General features: G+C 40.5%; 2 protein-coding genes across 3 annotated transcripts in view; both read left to right on the top strand.

Moving 5' to 3' along the window:
* The window catches only part of chst15 (carbohydrate sulfotransferase 15), a 31,632-nt gene extending 24,899 nt beyond the window's left edge, over positions 1-6,733 (top strand). Inside the window, exons 5-8 of the mRNA XM_079656887.1 lie at positions 2,173-2,329; positions 3,363-3,519; positions 5,420-5,567; positions 6,244-6,733. Of these exons, the coding sequence (XP_079513013.1) occupies positions 2,173-2,329; positions 3,363-3,519; positions 5,420-5,567; positions 6,244-6,443 (662 nt within the window). The 3' untranslated portion in view covers positions 6,444-6,733. The remainder of the gene's footprint in view (positions 1-2,172; positions 2,330-3,362; positions 3,520-5,419; positions 5,568-6,243) is intronic.
* A 2,321-nt stretch (positions 6,734-9,054) lies between these two features.
* Positions 9,055-26,988, top strand: part of cpxm2 (carboxypeptidase X (M14 family), member 2) — a 34,409-nt gene continuing 16,475 nt past the window's right edge. Inside the window, exons 1-6 of one of the 2 annotated variants that reach the window (XM_079659462.1) lie at positions 9,055-9,211; positions 9,833-9,933; positions 17,108-17,581; positions 19,951-20,052; positions 24,122-24,231; positions 25,795-25,934. In XM_079659462.1, the coding sequence (XP_079515588.1) occupies positions 17,305-17,581; positions 19,951-20,052; positions 24,122-24,231; positions 25,795-25,934 (629 nt within the window). In that variant the 5' untranslated portion in view covers positions 9,055-9,211; positions 9,833-9,933; positions 17,108-17,304. Of the gene's footprint in view, positions 9,212-9,832; positions 9,934-16,960; positions 17,582-19,950; positions 20,053-24,121; positions 24,232-25,794; positions 25,935-26,988 lie in introns of those variants that run through there. The other variant, XM_079659461.1, reaches the window with a different exon arrangement.

The following is a 26,988-nucleotide window of genomic DNA, read 5'->3' as shown; positions in this document are numbered from 1 at the left end:
CTATTTCAGAATCATTATCTAAAGAATGACACATTTAAGTAAAGGAACCAGTAACAAGCTCTCTAATCAGATCTCCAGGCAGTTTCAGTTCCACAAACATTTCCTGTTCAGTGTAATCCGTGCCTTCCTGTTAAGTGTCACATCATGTCAGGACGGCCTAAGCTGCCCTCCCTGTTCTGCATCATATTAGCTACTCAGGTCATGTATCAGTGCTTTGACCTGTGTGACGAAGTTGGACTGACATAACTCTGTGCCCTGGTCCGGCTGCAGCCCATAGCGTTTGGCTCGGGGAAAGCTGACACTTGCCTGGAACATCAAATGTAATCTCCCCTGCAATATCACAAAGCTGCTGTTAAAGCAGCAGGTAGCGAGGCGGAGGCCCAGAGCTGCTCCGTAGCAGCCACTTTCACTCCGGCGAGTGATGGTGATTTTTTAAGAGAGCTGGTGACTCAGCCATAGAGAGAGGCTCTAACAGCTTAATGATACTGGACTTCCTTCTGCTTCACTTAAGCCACTTCATTGAAGTGCTGTATAGAAAAGGAATCATTGTTTTTTGTGTGTCAGGGCAGCAATAATATCCGCGGAGGGGTGCAGAAGTCTTACAATCTACCATCCTCTATCTGCATATCCTGCTGCCAGCGCCATCCATCTGCCTCTGTCTTTTCCCATCATGCAAACACAACCTGAAAGAACTGCTCAGCTGTAAAGAAAAACTGATTCAAGTTTGTAACAATAGCCTTTTCAGACCAGCCTGAGTTGCTGCATTGAGCGCAGCTTAGCATGCCGCCCTGCTTTGTTTCCCTCTTTAAATAAATAATCCATTTAAAAAGAGGGGGGGGGGTACGCTCAGTATTCAGATCATGCTCTGGGACAGCCCAGCAAGGTGCAGAATCTTCGCACTCTCTTCAACAGGAGGCCGACACCAGAGGCACGCTGGTCAGGATCCTCCATTTGTTTGTCCTATTACGGCCTCTCCCTATGGAGCCTAATGAGCCCTGTTAATGGACACCGAGACCTTTAAATATACTTGATCACAGCTTGCATCATTTCAAGCATAACCGCATTAGCAGCGATCCTGTTTCACTCTAACCGTCATCACAGAAAATAGGCCCTAGCAATCATCCCTTCCTCTGAGGAAACGAGGCAGATAAGGCCCGTGTTGAGTTCCCTCCAAATACATCGCAGCTTCACTTCCCAGATAAGAGCATAATGAAGGAACAGACAGCCTAATGAATCCTGGATATCCTTTCTTAGCTCAGCCTGATAAAATTCCTGCTCTCAAACATGTTTGAGAAATGACGTCCTCTGACTTGTTATGAGCACCAGGACTGATTGCAGTCCTTCCGTTACTTTACTGTCAGTTCCAGAAGTCATTGCTCTCCCTTTTCTTTGCACTTTTTTGTTGTTGACTTGTTGCATGAGTGTTAGGATCATGCTGTGTCCTCCTCGAGTAATACCTTATGTACTTGCCCAATTTCCCTCCCGTTTAAGGTATTCACCCTTCAATCAAGGGTGCAAAGAAAGGATGCTGTTTTAAATGTGAATGCCTGCAAGTTTCAATCATCAATGGCAAGAATCATCCAAAATTGCCCTGTGAATTTTTTGGCAATGCGACAAAAAAGTGTGCAAACTAAATTGCTAGTGTCTTTTAAAAGCAGGAAACGTAACTTTGAAATGCATGAGGGCATAAAGAGTGCATAAAGAGTGCATTTGTAAATTGGCTTTAACTAGAGCTGCAACTTAATTTTCGTTGTCAAAATCCCATTGCCCATTATTTTCCTGATTGATCTATAAATCAGCTAATTTAGTCTAAAAAAGGTCATACAAATAAAAAAAATTGTCCATTACATTTTCCCAGAGCCTATGATGATGTAAGATGTTGTGCTTGGCTGGATATTAAGTCCATAACCCAAAGATATTCACATTCACATTCTTATAAGAAAAGAAAAGAAAGCTTAACTGGAACTACCAACACTTTTTCATTTTCGGCTTCGGAAATGACTTTTTTTCAAAGTAGTTGCTGAAAAAATATTCTGAGTGAACTAATCAATTAATTAAAGAAAGTGCTGCTTTCGAAAGTCTGAAACAATGGGTCCTGCATATTCAAGTACACATATCAAATGTAACTCCAAATGGAGATAAAACTATAACCACTGTGGGTGTATTTTGCAGGAGAAGCCAGCGCGTCCACCATGTGGGATAACAACGCCTGGATGTATTTCTATGACAACACCACAAAGGGGGAGCCTCCCTTCCTTATCCAGGACTTCGTCCACGCCCTGCAGCCCGACGCCCGCTTCATCATCATGCTCAGGGACCCGGTGGAAAGGTAGAAGTAATCCCTGTTTTCACTGACTCTCACTGCAGATCTGCTCTGCAATGCCAGCTTTGATACCACTCTGACAAGCCTGCCTTTGTGCCTCCATCATGCACTGCTACACAGACAGATACTTTTCCTGTATAGGAAACAAAGGAGCTGTTGTCACAGAAGATTTGTTGCCTTTTAAATCAGCCTGTCACGTTAATTTCATTACGATGTCTTAATCAGATGTGTGGCGATCTTTAATGCTGAATGCCTGCAAGACATTCTGTTTAAACTAGGATTACATTATGCTGTTAAAATGGATTTTTACTTCATAGAATGTCTGGACAAGTTCCTTTTCTTTGTTCTCCTTTTTTCTATTTCTCCTATCGAAATGTCCTATTACAATGCATTATTTATATTACTCCGTATTCTCATTAAACCACTCTTAAGTTTAGTATTCATAATGATTATGCATACTGCCATAAAAGTGATTCCCAGGATCAATAGCTTCCTCCATATCATGCAATTTGTATGCTCCAAAGTTCCCGGGCTCTCAGATCCCCTATTCCCTTTTAGTTGCCCATCATTGATATATTTGGCTGGAGATAAATGCACTCCACTCAAAACTGTCATGCTGAATTTGATGACCACCCTTTTTGAATATTGTTCATTGAATAAACTGACTTAATAGAGACTACCCATCCTGCATCAATTCAATGGCAATCAATTACAATGCAAAACACGTTTGATTCTGTGATAGCTATCCTTTCCAGTCAAAGTCATCCAAGTCATGAAGTTCCAGTGACAGCCTTTGGCAATTGTTTACTTAACTTTGTACAACTGGAAACATAATCTTAATTGTAAACAGCACAATCCTGTATGGTTTTCCTGTAAACTGCAGTGATGTGTAGCTGCAGGAAGTTACATTTCATTTAAGGTAAAAACCTGCTTCATTTCAAATCTATGTATCTTTAAATACTTAAAAGAATCAAATGTCTGTGCAAAATTGAAATTGTACTATTCAAATGTGTTCACGTACGTCTGTTTTGCCTCGCAGGCTCTACTCTGACTACCTGTACTTTGGTATTGCCAACAAGTCTGCAGAGGATTTCCACGAGAAGGTGTCAGAGTCGCTGCAGTTAATCGAGGGGTGCCTTCTGGAGTACACAATGCGCTCCTGTGTCTACAACACTACTGTCAACAATGCCATGCCAGTGAGTGTCCCCTCCCTCCCGCCTTTGTCCCGCAGAAAACCACACTTTAGCGACCGGCGTTTCTGCTGGTGGGAAGAAAGAAATAGAAAAAAGGAGTGGAAAGGACGGATGGAGTGAAATGCACACTTCATTAGCAAATGCTAAACCTTGCAGGCCGGACTTTTTGAAAGGGATTGGCAACACAGAGCCGGGCAGAGCCGAGGGTCCCAGTGTTCGGCCCCTGGCCAAATTTTCCCAGAGTGCCTTGAGTCAGACTGGCTGAGAGAGGGAGGAGGAGACTGTCTTCTTTTGGTTCCCCCTTCAGGCTGCCTCATACTCAGAGGTCCTCCCCTCCTGACAAGTTTTACGACCCACAGGGAGCCCGCTATGTGCCGCTGGCCTAATTGTCCATCCGCTAATATTTCCTCAGAGTTATTAAACCATGAAAAGCTTTACAGCTGTCCATACAGAGTTCTCATGCCTGTGGCTCCTCGATAAAAGTGGTTAAGCTCAGATTAAAGTCCGGGCAGAAAAGAGGAATAAACGCCAGCATGAGAACACAATTGGCCGTCACTGTTGTACCAAATTGATTAAACAAAGGAAGAGTTGCTGGCCTGTAATCCTTTGTTCTGAATGCCTTTTCAGTTTTGCAAAGGAGGCAAAAAGAAGACAAAACGATTCCTTTCCCAGTTACAAGGAATTGTGTTGATGCCTACTGTTTTGCAATGAACTGTCACAAGGGAATAAAACAATCAATTTCATCAACAATTACCCTACCTGCAAACACTCTGCTGAAATCTCAGACAAATTATTTTTTGGAGTTGAAAATACATTTAAGATGTCAACAAGATGTACCCATCACAATAGTTTCATTCTTCAAATTGCTTTGTTCAACAACCAAAATATTCCTGTTACAGTGATATACAAAACAGAGAAAAAGCAAAGATGTATGATTCATAAGTCACAATAATGGGATGTACAACAACATCATGCAGTGTTATAAAGTGAGTATCTGGTCTACTGGCAAGTGGTGATTTCTGAGGCCCCATTTATACGGGAACGCAAACGAACCAAATTCGATATCAAAAAAGTATTTCGTTCACGTTTTCACACGAGACCGCTCGACCCACTGGAGACGCTGTAGTACATATGCCGGGCCTGTAAGTGGCGCTGTACTTCCGCCACAAAATACACCAAAAGCAGCGAAGAAGACTCTGAGCATGGTTGCCATGGTTGCCCTTCTGTTTATTCTCCGCAGTGGATTTGGCAACATGTAGTTCATGTAGTTCTCCATGTCCACTTGTTGCTGATGGTTGTGGTAGAGGAGCTGTAGATTTTGCACTAACATCTGTAGCATGGTCAGTAGCAGTAGCTACTGACAGTAGCTACTGACCATGCTACAGCAGTGAGCAGCAGAGGTGGGGAGAGGCGGGGCTATGGCTTCATCGTTATCAGGAAAATTATTGTATAGGACGTCGTACACACGGAGCCGTTTGTCCCCCCAGAGCGTTCCGTCTGCAGATCTATCCACCTTGGGACCCGTTATCGTTTTAGGGGTCCTTTTCCGCGGTTCCGTTACGGCCTCGTGTGAACGAACGGGCTATACGAAAGAGAAAAGTAGTGGATACAACCCGTTTTGTTCCTGTGTAAACAGCACCTGATTCTCTTCATCTATCTCCAATCCCTCAGCCACTCACACCACATGATAGCAGCACATGTCCTCATGCCCACATGTTGCCTTTAGCAGCCGTACGCGAGGGGGAGATGAAAGAGAACGATGGTGGAATTCCCTCCCTCCTCCTGTTCATCTCCTCAAAGCAGTTTAACCATGCATAAACCCCCGTGTGTCTCCGCTGAGGAGGACGTTTCTTGGACAGAGTTTAGTTATCTCACATTGATTGTTTCTGTGTTGTGTCTTTAGGTCAGATTGCAGGTTGGCCTGTACATTGTGTACCTGATGGACTGGCTGACCGTCTTCAACAGGGAACAGATTCTGGTCCTGAGGTTGGAAGACCACGCCTCCAACAGGAAATACACAATGCACAAAGTCTTTGACTTCCTAAAGCTGGGTGAGTAAGAACTCACATGTGATCGTGGTCTACTACCCTCCCTCTGGGGACTCTGATCACTACAATGTAAAACAGATCACGAAAGACAAGTATGGATAACGTTAAATGCATGTGTTCCAGCCAATGTCTGTATGTAGGGTTAAAAGTACTCAAGGGAAGTAATTAGGGTTCTCTGCAAATGTTCTATATGTTAACATTGATCAGTGCATGTACTGCATTATAACATTATGTTGATTCAAAGCAGTTAAGTCTTGTATAGCCTGTGGCTTAGAAAATAAATTACATTCCCCTTAGATACAGCTCTGGATTTTCTTAAACCTTCTTTCAGTATCAAAGACTCCAACCTTTCCTTGGGGTATACAGTACTGTAGATTGCAGTTAGTAAACTACAAGTGCGACAGTCAAATACAGTTTTGCCCTGTAGTTAAGAAGCCCCCTCGTCTCACTGCATCCCACAGTAATTGCCCCAAAGCTCAGACTTTAAAGAGCTGCCAACATCAGCCCAGATGTGATTACCTCCCAGAGCTTCAAATCTCTTGCTCAGGAACACCGATGGTACACAGTGACATAAAAGAGTCCTTTATCCAAGTTTTGTTGCATTTCTTCAGAGCCGCGGTAAAATCAGAAGTGGTCCAAAGGGAAGGGATGTTGAACAAAGTGTTTGTGTGTTTTACAGGGCCGCTGACAAAAGAAATAGAGTCCGAGATCACAAGAAGTCCGGCGTCAAACACCAGGAGGCCGGCTGACAAAAACCTGGGACCCATGCTGCCCATCACTAAAGAGATCCTGCGGGGTTTCTACACGCCATTCAACGAGAAATTGGCCAAAGTGCTGCGCAATGACTCCTTCCTTTGGGAGAACAACTCTAAACTCTGACGACCCCACCCCCCATTTTACTTCAGTAGAAGAAACCACTGATGTGTCAGCCAGCCCCTTCGTTTGAGCTTCATCTCTCTCAAGTGCCCATGAAAATCAATGTTTTTTTATTTAAATTATTTTCTAAGTTATCAAAGCAGAGATGAATCAAAGATATAAAAAAAGCACAAGAGAGTGTGTGGATTTTGTGTGTGTGAGAGTGAGAAAGAGTGAGTGAATAAAAGAGAGTAAGAGATGGCAGATCTTGATGGTTTTTCCTTCAGATGTACAAATTAAATAGTGAATTCAAAGCTATGGTCTCCTAGTCCTGTGTTGTCTTTCAAAAGTGTGGTTTTATTAATTAAAGAATAGCCCGTTAACAGAACTTAAAGGATGAGACATTCTTTTCATCATCTTTGTAGACATATCCGGAATATATACGATAAAATAAAAGACGTTCAGTATGCCTTGATCATAATTCATCCTCTTGTAAGTGTATTTATAGTACGGGAACGAGCTGGATGAAGGTGTCTTTACTCAGAGCACAAGTTTAGTGAAACAACACCACCCTCTAGTGGAATTCACGCGTCAATGCAACTTTAAATGTGTCATACATTTCTACCACTGTTAATACCAATTGTAGAAGAGCAAAGGATAAAACTAAAACATTACATTTAATAAATGACACATTAAAATGCAAACTGCGGACACTGGTGCTGTGTTTGCACATTAATTATGTTTAAAGCTACTCTAACTGATGAAGAGTATTTTCATTAAGTTTAGTGAGTCAGGTAGTTGAAAGGCAGCCTTGTAATAACTGATCAAACCTTCCAAATAATTGACCCTTCTTCTGTAAAACAGGTATGGAAAACACTGAATCATTAGCAAGCCAAACTGAAATGTTTGTGATTGGATTGAGGCCATTAAGTCTTCAAATTAACTTGGCAATTTAGGACTTTTGAGCTAAATAGACAGAAACACAGAAACCAATGGGTGAAAAATAAAAGGATTAAGTAAAAATAAATGTCATGTGTTTAAAAACAATAATTATTTAAATTAAAGAGATACTATTGAAATAAATAAAATGGAAATATTACAATTGGAAAATGCAATGTCTATCCACCAGAGGGCAGACTTTGCTAAATAATATATAGTTTGGACTTTGCATTGAAACCAAATAACCTTTTTCTAAAATCAACAACATCTGGATGATTAAGTTTGATGTAAACACAAAAAAAATGGCTCAATTTTAAAACGAGCAAAAGCATAGAGAATGCTTTTTCTAAAATGATTTAACAACATGACCTCTTGTTCTTTTTGTTGCTTTTCTCAAAAATAGGGAATGGAGCTCTCTCATACAATTATATAATGCAGCGCTGACTACTTCATCCCTAGTGAATTCAAAACAATGTGACTAGGAAAAGTGACTACACATTATTTGCATATTGTCTGCAGTTGCATCTGGCTGGCTGAAGAGGTTCTGCTTCAATGAAAGCCTCCAACCAACTTCAATTTCCTTGGAATTCACAAACATTATCCAAGCGTCTTTCATCCCTGTCAGTGCTGTATCAGAATACAGTGACTGACAGGAAACTGGACAACTACTGTTGCTGAGAAAACTCCAGGGAATTGTCGATGCACAATTTAGTCTAAGATCCCACTCTCTGTCTTAGCAATTAGCCTATGTGTTGAATATTGACTTCAGTACTCCAAAAGTACAAATGACAGAGAGATCTGTTCATCACTCAGCCAACCAACTCAAGTGGAACAGATTTATAATGAGATTCAGAGGTGATGACGTTTGTCATTTTGGTTTAGAATCTCATCACAACCCACACTAACATCATAGATGATACTATAGGAGTAGTGATAATACACTGAACCAAGGGAACATCACACCAGAGCCTCCAGGTGGATGCTGTGTAGAGGGGAAGCTTATCAAATGAAATATGAAGAGCAAAAGCTGAAGCAGGTGCAGCAACAGCATGGTTTGAAAAAGCCTGATCAAATGGTACCCCAGACTATGAGAGAAATATGCTACACCTTCAGCCTCAAGAGGCTAAACACCTCCAACTATTGTTAACTATCGAGTGATTTGAGATGGATGAATATAAACCCATCTGACATGTTGCAACATGAAGTAAGATGTGACATCTGCAGAAGGTACTATCAACCTCTTCTTGTATGATTTCAAAATCAGATGTAGCCTACCTCATGGAAATGTGCTTAGATGAGTGTTGAATGCATAGTGTAGCAGCAGGGTAAACCATAAGACAGCAGCTCGGCAGATTGAATTAGGATGTCAACAGTGAGGCAAATTGTCAGTAGTGGGTGGTAATAATATGACCCATCAGTCTGTGTGATGAAAAGCCACGTTGAGTTTCCCAGTCAATAATCATCACATAAATAGATGTTGTGCAAGACAGCAGTAATGTTTACATCTCGATTGAACAGCATGGAATATTCACAATGCACGTTTCACAAAACTGCAAAAAAAAAAAAAAAAACAGCAAGCATTGAGATGCGTGGGGCAAAAGTGTTTAAATAGCAGCCTTGCTAACTCTTATGGCTAACCAAGCACATCAACACCAACTGCACACAACCAAGACTCACTTAACAAAACAAATGCATAGCAGCAACTATGCCAACCTGCCGAAGTGAAGCAGTCATACACGGTGTTGTGTCGAAGCAGCAATAGGAGAAGGAGATAATACATTCACGCACAAGTTTATCCAGTAGGGTTTGATGAATAGCTAGCTTAATCTCTGATAGCACCAACACCTGACAAGGTAAATTACTCATTACCTGAATGAAGGCGCCATTATTCCTTCATCAAATGAAATGTTATTGTTGGCAAAACTGTTAGCTGTGTATAAAAGGTCATGCGAGCATAGCAGCTAGCTTTTATTGTAAGCATATGAGCTGTTGCCTTTAGTATGATAACTATGTACGGTTGTCCCATGTATTTAAAATGGAGCTCCTCGCGGTTCTTTAAAAGGTACGCTTGATTTCTGCCGCAACAAGTGGCGTTTGTCATGTTTACGTGCAGCTGCAAGTATCCTCCTAACTTCTGTTCTTTAATGTATGAATTATTGTTAGAGACTGTATAAAGGGCAGAAGTGTTATCCTCTAACTAATTCTGTATTCATACACTCATTTGTAGGCTATGGGTAATTGGGCCCAGGGCATAGACTTTATGGTCTATGGCCCAGACGTTTTGGCTGGTGGCTATATCCATAACATGTAAACGTTTTTACTGTAAAGCCTATATTTAAAAAAAAAAAAGAATCCCATGAAAAAAATTATAACCAAACATAATAAATTCATCCTACACACAAACAAACAAAATGCATGTTTGTTTTAAGCCTTTGTGTTAAATTAAACAGTATATTCGTGACCTGTTTTTACAGATTTACTCAAGATGTCCTCGGCTCTGCCATCCTTGTTGTTGCTGTAAGGATCCTCATTGCTTTCAAAGAAGACGTCTAGATGCCTACAGCATGACAATGAGGTTTGTGGGATTCACAACAGGATGTTGGATGTGGCGAGGAAAAACTTTGTCCCCAGGTCTATTTCTCTTTTGTCAGTTCGGATAAGCTCTGATGCAGGGCTTTAGCAGAGAGGCCCCTCTCTGTAATGTCTTTCCCACCACTTTCCTTTCAGTCCTCATCATCTCTTGACTTCACTGCTCTTCCTTCCTATCATACTTCAGGGGCTTATTAATGTGAGGGATGTTTGTCAAAAGTCTTTGAGTTAAGTCCAAAGTTTATGCCCTTTGACCAAGACAGCCAGGGTAGAAAATGTCACGATCACCACATCTCCTGCTCGTAACTCTCCGATGATCCTTTTAGCCAAGCTGAGTTCAAATTAAAAATATTTTTGAAACACAGCTCTGTGTCTCACTGTTGTCAATGATTAATGGAAAGGGTCTTGAGATAACACAAAAGAAAGATTTGGGTAAACAAGTTTAGGCAACAAACACTTGCTATCCATCATGTCGACCAAGTGCTCTGATAGCCTGCCAGTGTTTGAAGTGGCTGTGTGAGGCCCAGCCGTGGCATCGATGATGGAGTTAGCAAAGAATGCAAGAAACCAAGGGATCTTTATAAAATAATTGGTGAGATTTGTTCGAGAAAATCAATAATATAACACTTATTTTTACCAAAGTAAACGGAGGCTGTACACCTAAGAGTCCTGTTCGCATATATTGCATAACATTTGTGGGGTATTAAGGGTTCAGCCCCAAACATCTGTTTGTGATATACAGTGCTATGCGGTTTTATCTCTTTTGGACGCATATTTTGGATATGAAATGGTCTCTGGCCTAGCTCACTGATAGCCATGCTCCTTTCTTCACACAGTCTACAAAGCTAAGCTATTCTGATGGCATCTGCAAACAGCTAGTTACCTCCAAATATTGTCCAGTGTCTTAAAGCTTAATTACTTTTTTTTGTCTTTTTTTTGTCTGTACTAATTGTACAGTGTGTTAGCAATTCTGTTTATGGCTGTTTATGGCTAAATATATCAATGCGGCAATGTTCTTTATCAGAACTATTAACAATGGAGGATCGGCTAAACCAGATCTGTTTGTTTTTTCTGTCCTACTAGGCCCTCTTGTGTCCTTGCAGTTTCGCCATAGTTCAACAAGGTTTGTTGCTTGGCATTAACTCAAACCCCTGAGTCAGGCCAAGCATTTCAGAACCAGAACAAAACAGGCATCAGTGTGTCAACAATGTCCTGGGTAATTAATTATACAATAATGCTTTGAGACACAACATTGTACAGCAAACTTCAATAAAGGACACACAACAGCTAAATAACCTTTTATTACATTTGATGGCCCTCATGCAAATTCCTTCTATTATGATGCTGTTGTAATTTAGAACTGTCACTCTTAGGAGATGTGAACATCTGGCCTGTTTCGTTCACAGCCAGCTGGAAACTGTCCTAGTCTCGGTGAATGTGGACAAAGGATTAGAAACACAGGGGTTCAGGAAGTGAGCGTTTTCACGGAGGAAACTGAGAGCGGCCGTGCTGAAACGCACAGGGAGCCAAGCCACCGAACAGTAAAACTGACATCTTTACACAGAGCAGCTTGAGGACAAAGTGTATAATGATTAGATAAAGAGCATTTTCATCGCCGAAGAGTCTTGAAAGGAGGGACATTCCTACAACCTCCCCAAACAGCAATTTTGTTTTTTAGCAAAATTGTCCAAAATGATAGGACTATGACAAATGTAATAGTTTCTGCAGGGATCTTAAAACATTGCATAAATTGACAGATTCCTTGCATAAAGTAGAAAACCAGAAAAGTACGATATAACCAGTGAAAATCGCAGATGTCAAAAGCATTTTTCGTCTCAATTCGCCTAAATATTGTTAACGGCTTACTCTGTACGTTCACAAGTTATTCTTCACATACCAGTGAAAACATTTGCTTCTGAAATCAAGTAGAGCTACTTCACAGGAATGTGGCTTCACGTCAGTTCTTTACTTGGCCCATAAGGGGCAGCGGAAACAAGCTGTAAACACAACACTGACATACTGTTTTATCACCTTTAAAGTCACATGCATGGCAAACTTGTTAGCAACATGTAGCTTATATACTCTTCCAACAGCTATTGAAAATTAACATACATTTGGAGTTGTGCTTCTGACCATCGGGAGAATGTAAACCCAAAATTATCTCTGCTTTAATATATAGATTTTTGGAGAATAACTAATGATCCAGTCTTGTTCAATTCAAAACCTTTATTTGTCCAGGTGAAATCCCATTGAGATCATTGATCTCTTTTTCAAGGGAGACCTGCAGCAGTAGGTTCCACATGAAGACATAAAAACATAAACAACAAAAGGACATCATACAATATACTGTAAGGGTAACTGGCTTCCATATTCATCTGTGCTCATGCTATTTGCCAGAGCGTGTAAATGTAGTCACATGCTGGTGGGCTGTCTGAATATCAATGCACTCATAAGTTCCACTTCACGTAATTCAACATCTTCTCTGTTAATATCATACTCATTCACTTGCAGTACACATTATTCTCTGTCTCTTTAGTAGAAGTGGTTCCATAACTGTATTTTTACAAAACATCAAGTTCGATTTGCTTTGATTCTGTGTGCAGTCATTACAAAACCTCACTGTGCTGTACTAATCAGGATCAGGTATACTGTACAATGTATATAAATAGAACGGTTAACGTAACCTGATCAAATTAACTGATTCAAAACATCTGACATTTTTGCAGTATTACAAATATGAAAGCAATATCACTAACTGAAAGTTTACACTTTTGATAATTAGACCAATAAAAAAAAATGGCCTATGTATTTGGCTTGAGCGTTAAAGCAGGTTTTTTTTTTTTTGAGTTTCCAGAAGAATTCCAGGAGAGCATAAGCTAACACAGACTTAAACACTCAAAGCATACTGCTCTGCGTGTGTGCCGGTCCAGCAGATTGACCATCGCCCCGTTTCACACAGTTTCCATGGACACAGGGGAAGTATTTCTGAGAACAACAGCCTATTATCTTCCTCTGTGTTCAGAAATGGCCAAAGATACACTTGAACCAAGTTTAGACGTACATACAGCAAATACTTCCCTAATGTGTTTCAAAATCCATAGCATTGCAAATATGTGAAGAACACTGCAACCAGCCTTAATTGACTTGTTTCTTGTAACTTTTATATCAAAGGAAATAGCACAAACATGAATCCAATAATTTACTGTACCAACAACAAATAATAAAACCAACAAAAATGTCCCCAAAAGAGTGTTCGAAATAAACAATGGGTGTGAGACTGACCGTTGAGCGGCCCAACCAAGCAAGGAGGCAGAGGCAGAACGTTCAAAAATATAACCCGACGTGGGCATTTATTAAAACAATGTGCACAAAGTTCACACAGCCTGAATCCTGCTGCTGTTCACCCGAGCCCAGCCTGCAGCCACCAGGATCTCACACACACTACCAGCCCAACAAGAAACAGCACTTAAATACACACACAGACTAACAAGACACAGGTGAGGGGGGAGCAATTAGACACAGGTGAGGGGGGAGGAGCAAACACAGGGCACCAGGTGAACACAATTTGGTAATCAGTAGGAGGGAACACAGAGACGACCGGAAGCAACAGACAAGATGGGGGTGAACACTAATACCAATAAATAAATACTACATCAATAACTTATATAAACATGTTCACGAGAGCTCTAGTAACGGCGTCTCGTTGTTACAATGGGCAATGAACCAATATGCCTATAGTCAATATTTGCGTCAAATCACCCAACCCTACTGCCTGTTTGCATATCAATAATTACAAGTGATGAGATTCATCCATCATGAAATGCACTTGATTTGAGGTATCCATAAATGTGTTGAATTACATTATGGTGGACATGTAAGTAAATAATGTGTCTTTGTCCCTGTCAAGATGTGTACTTGTTTGCCTAAGTCACTCTCAGAATGTATTAGATATATTGGCCACGAGCCAGTTTGACACACACAAGGTTGTGTTTGATGGATGATCACAAAAAAAGGTTTGCATGCATGCAGTTGTGTCTGTGTGAGTACAGGATGTTTAAAATGTGTTCAACACACACAATCAGATGATTTCCTTATACAAACATGTAGATCCCTTAAATTGTAAGCCATGGTTGGTCCATTATTGAGTTTTATTCATGTTACATTTAAAAAGCTTTGTTTCAATAATGTGTGTCTCTATTAGCTTTATATTTCTCACGTTGAAACCCAATTGTCACCAAGTACACATTGATTGTCAGGGAACACTTGGCCTTGACATGTCCTGCTCCACATTACAGTACCATTGTTCATTATTCTCTACTCCCTTAGATTCTCCATCTCAAACCAGTCTCCCTTTTCCATCAATTACAAGGTGCCAAAGCAGCAGCAGGGAGGAGGGCTATTTGCCACTGAGCCTTTAACCTGTCACTCTGGGCGCTGACGTCCTATAAATGAGAATTAAGCCAGGGATTTTCTCCCTCTAGGAGATTATGGAGAACGGCAGGAGCCATCACTCTACTACCTTGGGTGTTCTTCTCTCAGAAAGACAGCTATTGTCACAACATCCCTGCCTCAAGCTGCTCTGCTCCACAGCCTGATAAGCAGCTGTTTGATGTGCTTACTTCAGACTAGCAGGTGTTTTAATTCAGACATTTTGGCTGTTTCAGACGGCAGTTTAAGTAAAACATTTCATGCTTTAATAAATATTGACCGTGTCTAATTAATTAAAAAAACTACAGTTAATATATCCTATAAACGTGATGTGTAGTGGTAGAGATCATGCAACCATTGGATGATAAATTAAGTCCATATTTAGTGGTTTTCTTTAAGCAATTTCAATTGAATTTTGAAATGATTCACACAAAATGTCAAAAGATAGATACATTAATACATAATACAAAACAAATTGGTACATAAAGGGCAAACTACTTCATGTGTTGCCATAGAAAACCATCCAAAATATAACTGAATTAGGTGGTTTTTGTTTCCTTATCTCTTGTATGAAAGATTTCAGAAATCTTAAAAATCCCCTCTAAAATGCATTACTAACAAGTGTAAACTTGCTAGTTGGATTCTGGTTGCTGCAGTATTTCTTACTGAACGCAGGAAAGAAATACAGGGCTAACGGAAGAATAAACCGAATAACAGTCCAAACACGAGGTAATTAAAGCTTGGCTGTATATGTGCTAGATTTTGTAAGTGCTGAGGCATAATTGGACAACAGAATGTACAGTATGTGAAAATGAGAGTTTAAAACCCTGAGGCTGTATTCATGAAGCTTCCTTCTACAAATAGTTGTTCATAGTGATGAAGAAAATTCTCAGAATCCTGACGTTTGCTTAAAAAGAATTCCCCTTGAGTAGATCTTGTGTTGAATGTTATTAACAAAGCATCTTGGCCCTTATGAGAGGTGATAAGGTGAAATGATTAGGAGTGCTGCATCCCCTGCAACCCTTGTGGTCTGCCCCACTAAACCACTGACACACAGTGAGGTCCGTCTTGAAATGGTGGCAAACACTGAACTGACAGACGGACTGGTTTAGACATCCTTAACCATGCCATAATGCAATTGCTCGTGAAATGTAGACCTGCCTCCAGAGGCATCACGGCTACAGTGTGGTCACTGGTCATGCATTAGAGGAAACCTGACACCTGACACATGAGTTGCAGTTGTTTTTACGGTGTGCAGGGAGGAAAGGATATTTCACCCAGACACTTTAAGATGGGTTCAGTCTAGATGAGGAGTGGGCGAACATCGAATGCCTGCCGCACTGGCAAAAGACTCTGCCAGCCGTGCTGCCTCGAGCTGTCCACCCACCCACTCCACAGATCCTGATCCTCAGTGATGTGCCTGCAGCCTCTGCCTCCTTTAGCCATTCAGAAGCTCTCAGTTTCAGGTGTAAAGTCGGATTTCCATACAACATATTCAAACCTTTCTGCGTGCACTGTCAATCCCTATCAGTTGTTATGTAACGAGCCAGTGCATTTAAATTGGGTAGGCGGGGCAACCAGAGTGTTACGGGATTATTATCTTTTGCCTTAATTAGCCTTGCCTTAGGTTGACAACATGTCCAAAGCTGCACTTATTAGTTGTGCAAATGTTCAGTTGAATCCCACTACTCCTTAAGACTTAATTTAGGCTTTCAAAGTCTCTGCTTAGAATGAACTCCAAGTGTTTGATATAACAAGTTGGATCCGTATGATCAAACCTGTCTCTTACTCAAGGTTAGAAATCTATCAGACAAATATGGTTTTAATCAAGACCACTGGCTTTGTTATTGTCTTCTTGTGAGGCTAAATTAGCTGTTGCAGTCATGTTTGTGTGTGTGTGTGGGAGAGAGAGAGAGAGAGAGAGAGAGAGAGAGAAAATTAGAGAAAGAGCGTCATGATGGAAAGACAACGTTGATTTGATGAGGTGTGACATGCGGGGCATTACTCCATCCATTTGTCGGAACGTGCCCGGACGCTCCACAGAGAGTTTGTTCGACTCATTTTCAGCAGCCTGTTAATGTGTAAATTACTGCAGATTCCAAACAGGCTCTGGTAAAAACTAGAAAAACCCTCTGCAAATGAGGACGTAAAGTTATTTACTCTCCCTAGAAAAGGGATATAATTTAGTGTTAGAGGCCATTCAAAACCCAAAGGGTACTTTGTACTAAACCTTAACATCTGTGTGATTTTCTTTTCAGGGCAGATGACTGCTACTGTTTTTTTGGGAACTCGTATTTCTTTGCCAGTTTGGACTTCAAACACACTTCTGCGTGGATCAGGGAACTTGCCTCTGCTTCTCCTTGCAAAACTGGTTAAGAGCAGTTTAAGTCGATTCCCCCGCAGGAAAGAAGAAACTTACCTCATCGTAAAGCCTGCCCCAGACAGAGTGGGAGGAGATGGAGATGAAAGCAGATCCCAAATGTGTCAATGTATGATCCCCAGAGTGACTTCCATCCCTTTTTCACTCATGCCCACACTAATAAAATAACTCAGCAATGTGTCAGCAGCCTGGACTTGTTTTAATCTATAATAGAAATAGTTTTTTTCTTTTTTGAGTCACCTGCCAGCATCTAAAGGGGAGAACTTCACTGTCTGTCTCCCTGCCTCTTCCCTCTCCTCTCCCTCATCTCCTGCTCTCTGTGTTTCTCCCTCCCTCACTGCATTTTTCCCAGACTGCGGCGTCAATGGACCCTCTGGCTCCGCTCCTTTCGTCAGTGACTTGGAGCGCTTTGAGAACTTTGTGAACTCTCTGCGTTGGAGTGGAAAGGGATAGGAAGGGGAGAAGTTGATGGGACGCAGCCCGGCAGCAGCAGCAGGCTCCTCGGGAGACGACATCAGGACTCACAGCTGGAGATAATCCCACCGGGTCATGGCAAGACAGCGCATCACCCTCCTCACCCCCCTGGCTCTGCTGGGACTCCTCGCAGGGCTGGTAGACCTTAGCCATGGCTCTGCTCGTGAGGATGAGGATTACTACATGCAGGAGCTGCTGACAAGAGGGCATATCAACCAGTTCCAGGAGAAGCCTGTGGCCTCAATACCTGATAGGCATGAGCCGCCCAGCCCAAAACCTGCAAAGAAAGGGACCAAAGGAAAAGCAGACAGCAGCAGGCTGACGGATAAAGCCACAGCTAATTCAAAAGCAGGTAAAAGCATTGCCATCTCTTGAGAAAGTATTTTTCTTCTCTAAAAGTTCTTCACAATATCACCTTTACAAAGTCCTGCTAAAACTTTTCAATAACCAGATGAGTACGTGTTGCCACTAGATGACAGTGTATGGCTGATTATTTGAGCTTTTCCCGTCAAGATTTAAGACATTTCCCCACAAAATAAACATGACAGAACCCGTACTGTCTACAATCTTACATCCTGATCATCAGGCACTGAACATAATGGATTGTACATTGGCATCACTTTCACATACTTTACTTTGAGAGATTAACTCATATGTTGCTGTCCCAAAAAGTATTCACTGTCTAGCCTTGGAGCCTCTTTCCTGATTTAGCCAAAGAGCAGAAACAAATGTAATGGAAATCAAATGAATTTCAGATATGTATGTGCTGGCCAAAGAGCTTACCCCCTTTTGTTAACTATTTGTACTTTAATTAGTAAATGCGTATTGGTGTGGGTGCATGGGTATTATGTGAAGTGTAATTATTGGTATTTCCATTTTGCGGTGGTTTTCTGAAACTAAAAACTGTATAATTGAATTATACTGTACAGTTAAACGCCCAACGAGGGAGTTCAATAGCTATACACATCAGTTTAATGCTCTGTTTTGGAACTATGTTAAATGACATTGTCACTATCAAACTAAACACACTTACATTTCTAATTGTATGCATATAGTAATAAGGATATATTTGGATCTAAACCTTAAACAAAATGTCACCAAAATATTACCTTCATTTGTATCAGCTTATGCTTTAAAATGAAATGTCAGTGTTGGAAGTCGTAGGTTAGTATTTCGAAAGATACTTTTCCTCCAAGAAAACTAACGCGACCCAGACCTCAGAGGAGCAGCTAAATTCAAATCACCTGGTGATGGATGTGCAGAGAGAAATATATAATAATAACAGTGACCTCCTCTGGTAGTCTTCTTCTACGCATAGATCAGAGCCATGTTTCTGTGTGGGATTAGCAGCCTCACCCACGGCAGAGGTCAGGACTGTGTTACATGAAGGGGCCAGAACACATGTGAAATCCACGTTTTTCAAGAGCAGTGAGACACAGCAGAGCTCTGCTCTTATCGTCCACATATACGTGCAGCTCAGAGCTCTCTGTAAGGGACCCTCAGCACATGCAGTTGCAGGTTTGTAGGTATGTTTGAAATCCTGCCAGCTGATTGGAGGACAGTAAAAGGCATGAGGGCTTTCGGTTGGTTGGTGGCAGATAATTCAGAGCAGCTGTGTCGACCGTGACCTCACAATCCAGGAATCTGGATTCACGTGTCTCAGCAGAGATACCTGCTGCAGGTGGGGCTAAAGGATTTTGATTAGAGTCTAATATGTAAAAACCACTGCTTCCATTTGATAAGATGTGTTTGTTTTATCTCTATCACACTGCACATGGAGGTAAATATTGACATGAAAGCATAAATGTGTGTGTTTAATGGTCCTATAGGCCAAAATATAGTGTGGCATTGTCTAATATGAGAGTTTTTTCTCCCTTCACTACAAAACCTTAATTTCAGTGTTAAACTCAAACTCATTTTCAATATTCATTAAATCCGAAAGTGAGATTGAATTCACTGCAGTGTTTTTTTTTTTAAAACAATGGTTTTCAACCCTAATTCAAAGCTCTGACACTTTTGATATTTGAGTGATTTGTACTGCTTTAAGTGGTTTGAATTAAGAGGAAGAGGATATCTGCTTTTTATTTGTATTGTGTTATTATTATTATCTGTTTTTCACGTCTAAATCATATTTCCCTCTTCAGTATATCCCTTACGCTAAACCACATAGCCTGGAGCCTTGTTGCAGACTTAACCTGTCCCTAGAATGAGACGACGATAAAGACTTTCAGATGTGAGAAGGATTGTTATTAGGTGCCGTCTATCATGACCTGACTGTCAGTCAAATAAAAAGCACAGGCCTGACTTCAATGCACCCTGCCCCCATCCTGCCTCCTGTACAGGGGGCTTCCATGACTGATTTGAACCTTAAGCGAGTCATCTTATACAAGTTATCAATCTATACAAATCATAAATGAGCATTGTCTTAGCCAAAGTGAGTTGGAGATATACTGCAGTTGAAGGAAAGGAGCACAGCAGTTAAACATTTTCAAACTCTGCGCCCGGAGATTGTCTTTTGGTTCAGACCCCAGATCCTGAATCTCTCCACATGTGTGGGACTGAATCCAGCCAAAGTTAGTTATTTCCTGTGTCAACACTTCTCCCTTTGTGAACAACAATGAATCAGCACTTTTAAAGGTGATTTGACCTGTCAAATGTGCTTCTTTAAAATGGAAAACAGTTTGATTTATTTTCCTGCATTAATTTTATTTCCTTTCTTAGTGAAAACAGCCAACAAGAAGGCTGAGAAGACCAAGAAGGGCGCCTTGAAAACCCCAAACAGCATATCTGAAGGAGAAGGACAATATAACTCAATAAAAGAGGGTGAGTGAACAACCGGTGACACTCACACTTGTTATGGGAAATTCATGATCTCATACAAATTAATCGTCCCTCAGACGCGCTTGGATCATTTCTCAGATTTCACGGGAGCCGTTAGGATGGGAAAAAAGAGATGACAACTATTTTGGAAAGGGCCGTGAGCATGTGCTCTTTTTTCAGAGAGCATATTTTCCCTGAGAGGAAAGGTCTGGCAATATAAGCTGATGCTCTCTAAAGTGGAGTTAAGCTACAGAGGCGCTGATGTCTTCTTTGCCTATGAAGCATTGTGTTTGGTTTCCATGGATCACAATGTGTTTTCTAAACTGAAACCAGGATGCCCCTGTAGCCTTCATGTCATGTCAGATGACAGATTAAACCCGCTTCACTGAGAGCGTGATTTAGAGCAGCGTACATGTGCTTTGACCTCAGACTTTCCATTTTCAACGTGGTGATATTACCCTCGTTAAAATGTATTTACCCATTGTCAGACATTTATAACATAACGGTAAGCTACATTTAATCATTCTGGGAGGTTAGGAGATGTTGTGGAGGCCAACTGTCAATTGATGTGTTTATGTTGAAGCTCTTGTAGGGAACCTACTGAGACAGACAGAGAGGCTGCCTTTTTTAATTTGGCACTTGAGAATGGTAGCAGAAAGTTGGATATTCCTGCATGTTGGAAAATGGGAGCTTATTGCCGACACGCCTGGCACGAAGGAGCCCAAACAGTCAAGGTCTGGAAGGCTCAGGGTCCGAAAATCATGTTTTCATGGATGAAACTCTGACTCAACTTCAATTTGTTTTCAAGTTTGTTTCAGCATCTACTGGTAGTAGCTGACTTATGTAAAATGTACAAAAACATACACTTTTCATCCACCCATAACTGCATTACTCAGCTTTAGAATGAATTTAGCTTCCAAATGCTTGAGTATGCGAGCATTGTTGGAGATGTAGCAGACCCTCAGTGCCTGCCACATCAACACATACCGAAACAATAGGGAAATCATTAAACGAGGATCTAAGACTGGGGAGAATTCGAAAGGTTTGCTTAAGCAGATGTTTCACAGCTCATTCATTGTTCCCATTGGATGTAACAGAAATGGGTTGAAACAAGATGTTTCCGCTCTGATATCACAGTTTGACACGTGCACAGTCGAGCTGCAGAGAGAGAGTTTGAGCTAAAAAGAAAAAACAAGTACAATTGAAATGCAGAACTCGTCATCAATACAACACGCTGTACGAAGAAACTTAATACTATAGTTTAACTTGGTCTGTTATGACCAGCTTATGCTTAGCTAATGTTTGCTAATGTAATGTTTACATAATCTATCAAACACCCACATTTGTAATACTCTACCACCTTATGTAAAGTAAGATTATTTTTTATCATGCAAAGCCTCAGCAGTAACATGGCAAGTGGCCTAGATAGGAACACATGAGGCCCTGACTGACTGCTATTACTTTTCTATCACACATTATTGTTGTATCATGTGTGAGTCCTATTGCAAAGGATTGCATTCAGATGGTTGAAAAAGATGTAGGGCTTTGCAACATGGCAGGCATCAGCATTTTTAAATGTTGTCCTGTAAGCCTTGCCTCTGAGGGCCGGGTGTTCCTATTTTGTGCAAAAAGGATTTTAAATATAGGAAAACAGGGATACAAGAAGATTGTGTGTGTGCTTTATAGATACTATACAGTTACAGGACACACCATAATGTATATTCTTTATTGCTATATAGCGCTACTGTGAATACTACCTTAACTGGCTTGTTAATCAACTTAATGCTTCACTTTTAGCGCAGGATTACATTTCCTCTCAAGTTATGTTTTTTGCTTTATGCACCAAACATAAATTGTCTCATGCATGTGTGGATTTTGGATGCTGATCTTTTTTCTGGCTGTTCTACAAATCCCGGTGCGTGTGATTGACGGTCTTCAGAGTCTCAGACATATCAGGCTGCTGGAACATATACCATCCAAGCCATCTTCCCCTGTGGATAAAATATATACTTTGTCCAAGATCATATGCAGAAATCCTGTAAATGCAAAGTACAGATTGACAGTACTTTAAACAAATATTTCTTTGTCTTCATTGTGTGTGTTAGACTTTTGGGTGTTAATTCTCGGAAGGCAGTCCTGGCTGTATGACAGCATTATGTGCATGAAGAAACACAGACCAGTGCCCAATCGGAGATTCTTGCTCTGAAAGTGAAATGCGATCCAGAAAGTCTGCATACAGAATAATCTGACCCAAAGAGCCGTGGAGCTGCTAGGATTTCACATATGAACCTTGATTTGACTGTTTGGCTCTTCTTACTTGTCGACATTTACTGTTGTGTAAAGGATGAGCCAATCTCACACAAAGAGCTCTATTTAGTGAACACCAACTCTGCTTCTGCATTCACTTAAAGACAGGCATCTGTTCAAATGAACTGCAAACTCCCTCCAGCAGCAAATGAAAACATTCTTAAGTGATTTGCAGTTCTCTCTTTTTCTTAAGAATGTTTTTTTTATCTAAAATAAAGGCAGAGGGCTTTGAAGGCGTCCTCATGCCTGCCAAACCTTTTCTGTGGCATTGGTGGGTGTTACTGGATAATTGCCATACTCAAGGAATAATTAAAAGATGATAAGTCAAATCGATGACAGCTAATTGGGGTCTTCTGCACTGCTAGAAAAGAATTGAATTCTGGGACTCCTGTATTGAATATGTCCTTTTGTTTGGGCTTGGAGGATGCCTGCACTGTAAAGTATCTTAATCTGCAGAAATCAAAATGGAAACATGGAAAGTGGGAGCAAAGTATGAGAAAGAAACCCAAATAACCCTAAGGAGGTCTTAGTGATGGCATCAGTGTTAGCTTGGGCTTGGAGACTTCAAAAAAACAGAATAGAGCAAAGAGTTTGAACATAATGTTAATCAGACAGGGGGGCATTATCATTTTTAGATATCCGAAAATGTAGGAACCAGATATTTGGAATCTTTACTCGCACTATGAACTAAAAGTAATATCCAAGCCTCTGCTGCTTTAATCTTTTTTTTAAATTGTATTTATCCGGTTCATAACTTTACGGAAGAGCATTTTTTAAAATTGCTTATGTGCTCTAAGGGAATTTAACGCTTTCGAGCAATCACACAACCATTATGTTTTTAGCTGTCTGTCAGTTTAAAGAAAACTCTCAGTCCAGCATGCATACCAGTTTTGCAAAGTACAGTCTGCATAAAATAAGTGAGTAAATGTATAAGAGACGTTTCAGTAATCTTAGAAACCTTCTATCGAAATATCTCCCTTTGATCAAATGATATATCTTTTTCCGATGGCTTTAAACAAGCTTGACAGGTTTGCAACTGTTTAGCTTTTGCAATTTCCCATGTTCTCCATTCAATAATATTGCTTTAGTTATACAATGTAATCATGCATTCAGGGTGCAGTTAGATGGCTGTGATAGGCGTACATTGCAAAACTACAAAAAGGAAGCGTTCGTAGTGTTCAGTCATTAATCATCCATGAAAAGTGGCACATTTGAAAATTCATAGCAGTTTAGACTTCAAAGCCTCCAACACGCTGGTTAGGTTCCCCTTTTTCTGTTTGATTTCCAAAGTTTTGAGATAATAACTTGTTTACGGACAGAAGTATAAAATGTTTTAAAATGATTGTTTTATTCAAAGCTTGAAGTTTGGATACTGTCTGTTCTGGGATCAAATAAGCTGCAAAGTTTGAGAACAATTAATTAAAATACATAGAGTTTCAATCTTGAGTTTTTGTGTTTGGTTCGGAGGCAGAATGAAGAAACATCAGCACTAATAGCAGTCATAACAATCACATCCTGCTTTAATTTTGGCATTTTGCCTCATCAATAAAATATTATTAATACAACTGTTCATTGTTTATGTGTTGACTTTGTTGCATTTTGTCTACAGAGTATCTATATGTTATATATTTTTGCTTCATACATGTGAGCATAATGTGAAAAGTCTAAATTGCTCATTATTTAGTAAACAGAAGTTCAGGAGCAACCATTCTGTAGCAATCCCACACATACCATCACAGGCTAATTTGTCTTTCTCGTTACCCAGAATGCCCTCCCATGGGACTGGAGACATCGAAGATTGATGATTTCCAGCTTCACGCTTCAACCACGAAACGCTACGGCCTCGGTGCACACAGAGGTCGTCTCAACATTCAGGTGGGTTGTTAGCTTGGGCAAGCTTGCCAAAAATGTTTCCGTTGCATTACACCCTGGGCAAACTCACCTTTGCCTTGGCAGTTTCAATGGAACCATCGTTTCCCCCACACAAAGCAGCAATACAAAGTGATCTAGAGATAGCATCTTTTAATTTTGGCTTTTGTTAATATTAAAGCTCCATGATAAGATGTCAGCTGCCATCACTGGCTTTTCAGCTCACAGGTAATTTAGTTTTCGACTCAAAAGGGAAATGAAAAGTGTTGCTGTCAAAATAGGGGCACATCCCCAAACCTTTGGGGCATTGGGGGGGAAGAGGTATTTCCTGTGAGTGCAAGCTGTGCTTTGAGGGTATTAGCATGTGTACGGTATCATTCTGCAGGCTGCACTCTCAATCTTACAATGAATGAAACACACACACATGAGCTTGATCCCCAAAGAAAGGCAGTATGTTTCATGAAACCAAAAATACAAAGGATTTGTTATTTGGTCTGTGTGTGTGTGTGTGTAAGGGATCTTCCTCTCAGGGGATCAGAGAGGGGCAGAGATAGTGTCCAGAACAATTATCTGTCAATCAGGAGGAACAACATAGAAAGCAGATGTTGCCTGTGGCCAGTGAGCTTGGTTTGTTTCCACTTCAGATTCGAGACACCAACACTTCTGTGATTCATTTAACTTTCTTATAGAGGATTCATACCGGATCACTGGACCACCTCTAAACATGTCATTTTAGTAGAAAGGTTTTTTTGAAGTAAATGGCTGATGAAATGTGTTTATAACAGATTCCACTACTTATCCAACAGTAAACCTAGACATGCATATTTGCTTAAGGAATGTAATGCAAGTCAGATATACTTACCTTTTACAATCTAAACATGCTACTCACTTTAACATTCGGGAATTGAATGTGTGTATGCTTGCGAAACCATAGTTACCTTCTTCCAGAAATCTTTTAAGGAACCTAATGTGACTCTAAACTTTAATAAAGAACTTTAATGAAATGTAAAGAATGTATAAATGGTTGAAGTTGAGCATCATTCACAAAACCTATACATATACAGAAATGTGTCAGATTATAATAAAGTATTATAATTCAATTCCAAATCAGTCCTCATGTTGCATAATTACACTAAAACAGTTGAATGCTGAGATAAAAGAGAAGCTCAGACAGTCATCCCTTTCTCACAGATGTGTCTTGCTTTCATTCCTGAAACGCAAACTCACTGGTTTTGTTCCTGCCTTCCCTCAGTCCATATAGTTTCGTACATTCTAGTTTGATTGATGGATCCTGTACGTGTTTTATAACATGTACAGTCCATGTTAGAAGACGAAGACTGTATTTACTGTAGATTAGCTATCTCATATGGACAGAATGTTAACATTTGGAGGATCAAATTTCCCCATGCATGATTCATCCCCAATACAGTTACCTTTAATACAAATGTAACAAAGCAAGCAAAAAGTTGGCCAGCATTTCCAGTCAGTGTGTGTAGCCGTACATGGACTGTGTGTTTGTGTTTCCACATGGACTACAATTCTGCTCCACATGGCTGTTTCTGAGTGCAGGCTGGCATCTACGAAGATGACCTATATGACGGGGCCTGGTGCGCCGGGAGAGATGACCCGCTGCAGTGGTTCGAGGTGGACGCCCGGAGACTGACCAAGTTCACGGGGGTCATCACACAAGGCAGAAGCTCCCTCTGGTCGTGAGTAGGAATCCCACAGATATCCATGGAGAGTTGTAGATGGATAAGGATGGAGATTTTCTTGTGCAAGCTAATTTTGAAGGATAATTGTGATCATTGATTGATTTTGTGCCTTAAATCCCTGTGATGTCTGTTTGAAGGTTGTTTAATGTGAAGAAGCTCACAGTGACAATGCAAACATTATTTAGCATTAGTTTTTACCATGTCATCATTTTATGTTGGGAGGGTGACGGTTAGTGATTATCACCAAATACATAGTACAGTGTAGACTATTGGGACATATATTGTGGTCCCAAATTGCATGACAAACCCTCATATGATTGTAAAAAACATTTCACTCAAAACCACAATTGTCAACCTCACTTTGGTGCTAGAAACACGTGGCCATCACCCAAGTCATTATGGTTCATTTTCTGGTCCCCACTAGTGTCTGTACAACATTTCATACCAACCCATACAATAGTTTTTAAGATAAAGCTGTTTGGAAGCAAATGAATGCAACAACAAACAACATTGCTACCCACACTGAACAAACAAACTGTATTAGGTTAGTTGGAAGCAAAAATATCAAGTTAATATTATTGCTTTCAACTAACCTAATACAGTTATGTGAAATGTATTGACATAACACATTTAATTAAAGTCAACATTTTGGTTTTTCAGTGCATAGAGCCATGTTGCTAACATTGCTAAATTCAGTTAAAAAACAGCCAAGTATCTAATTGCATATGGCATGATTTTCTAAATAACTATGGGAAATGAAAATTGAGTGTAAGCAGACAGCAACATTGCTCCAGAACTTTAAATGAGTTGGATTTTCCTGTAAATCCGAATGGAACATTTGACTCCACTAATATAAACAAAACAAGCTTTCCAATCCACATGGCTCTGAACCGTCACTGCTGTTTGCCCTTTTCACAAGTCTTTTCTGATCCCCTCACTGTGGGATTAAGGATTTATGAGTATGATTGATTGGAGTACAGACCCTTAAAAGGTCACTTCACTATCAAAATAACACAGAAAAGATTTGACTGCACAGTAAGCTTGTTCATCA

This window comes from Notothenia rossii (assembly GCF_949606895.1).
Source record: "Notothenia rossii genome assembly, chromosome: 11".
NCBI lineage: Eukaryota > Metazoa > Chordata > Actinopteri > Perciformes > Nototheniidae > Notothenia > Notothenia rossii.
This window is presented reverse-complemented; position numbering and strand designations above follow the sequence as displayed.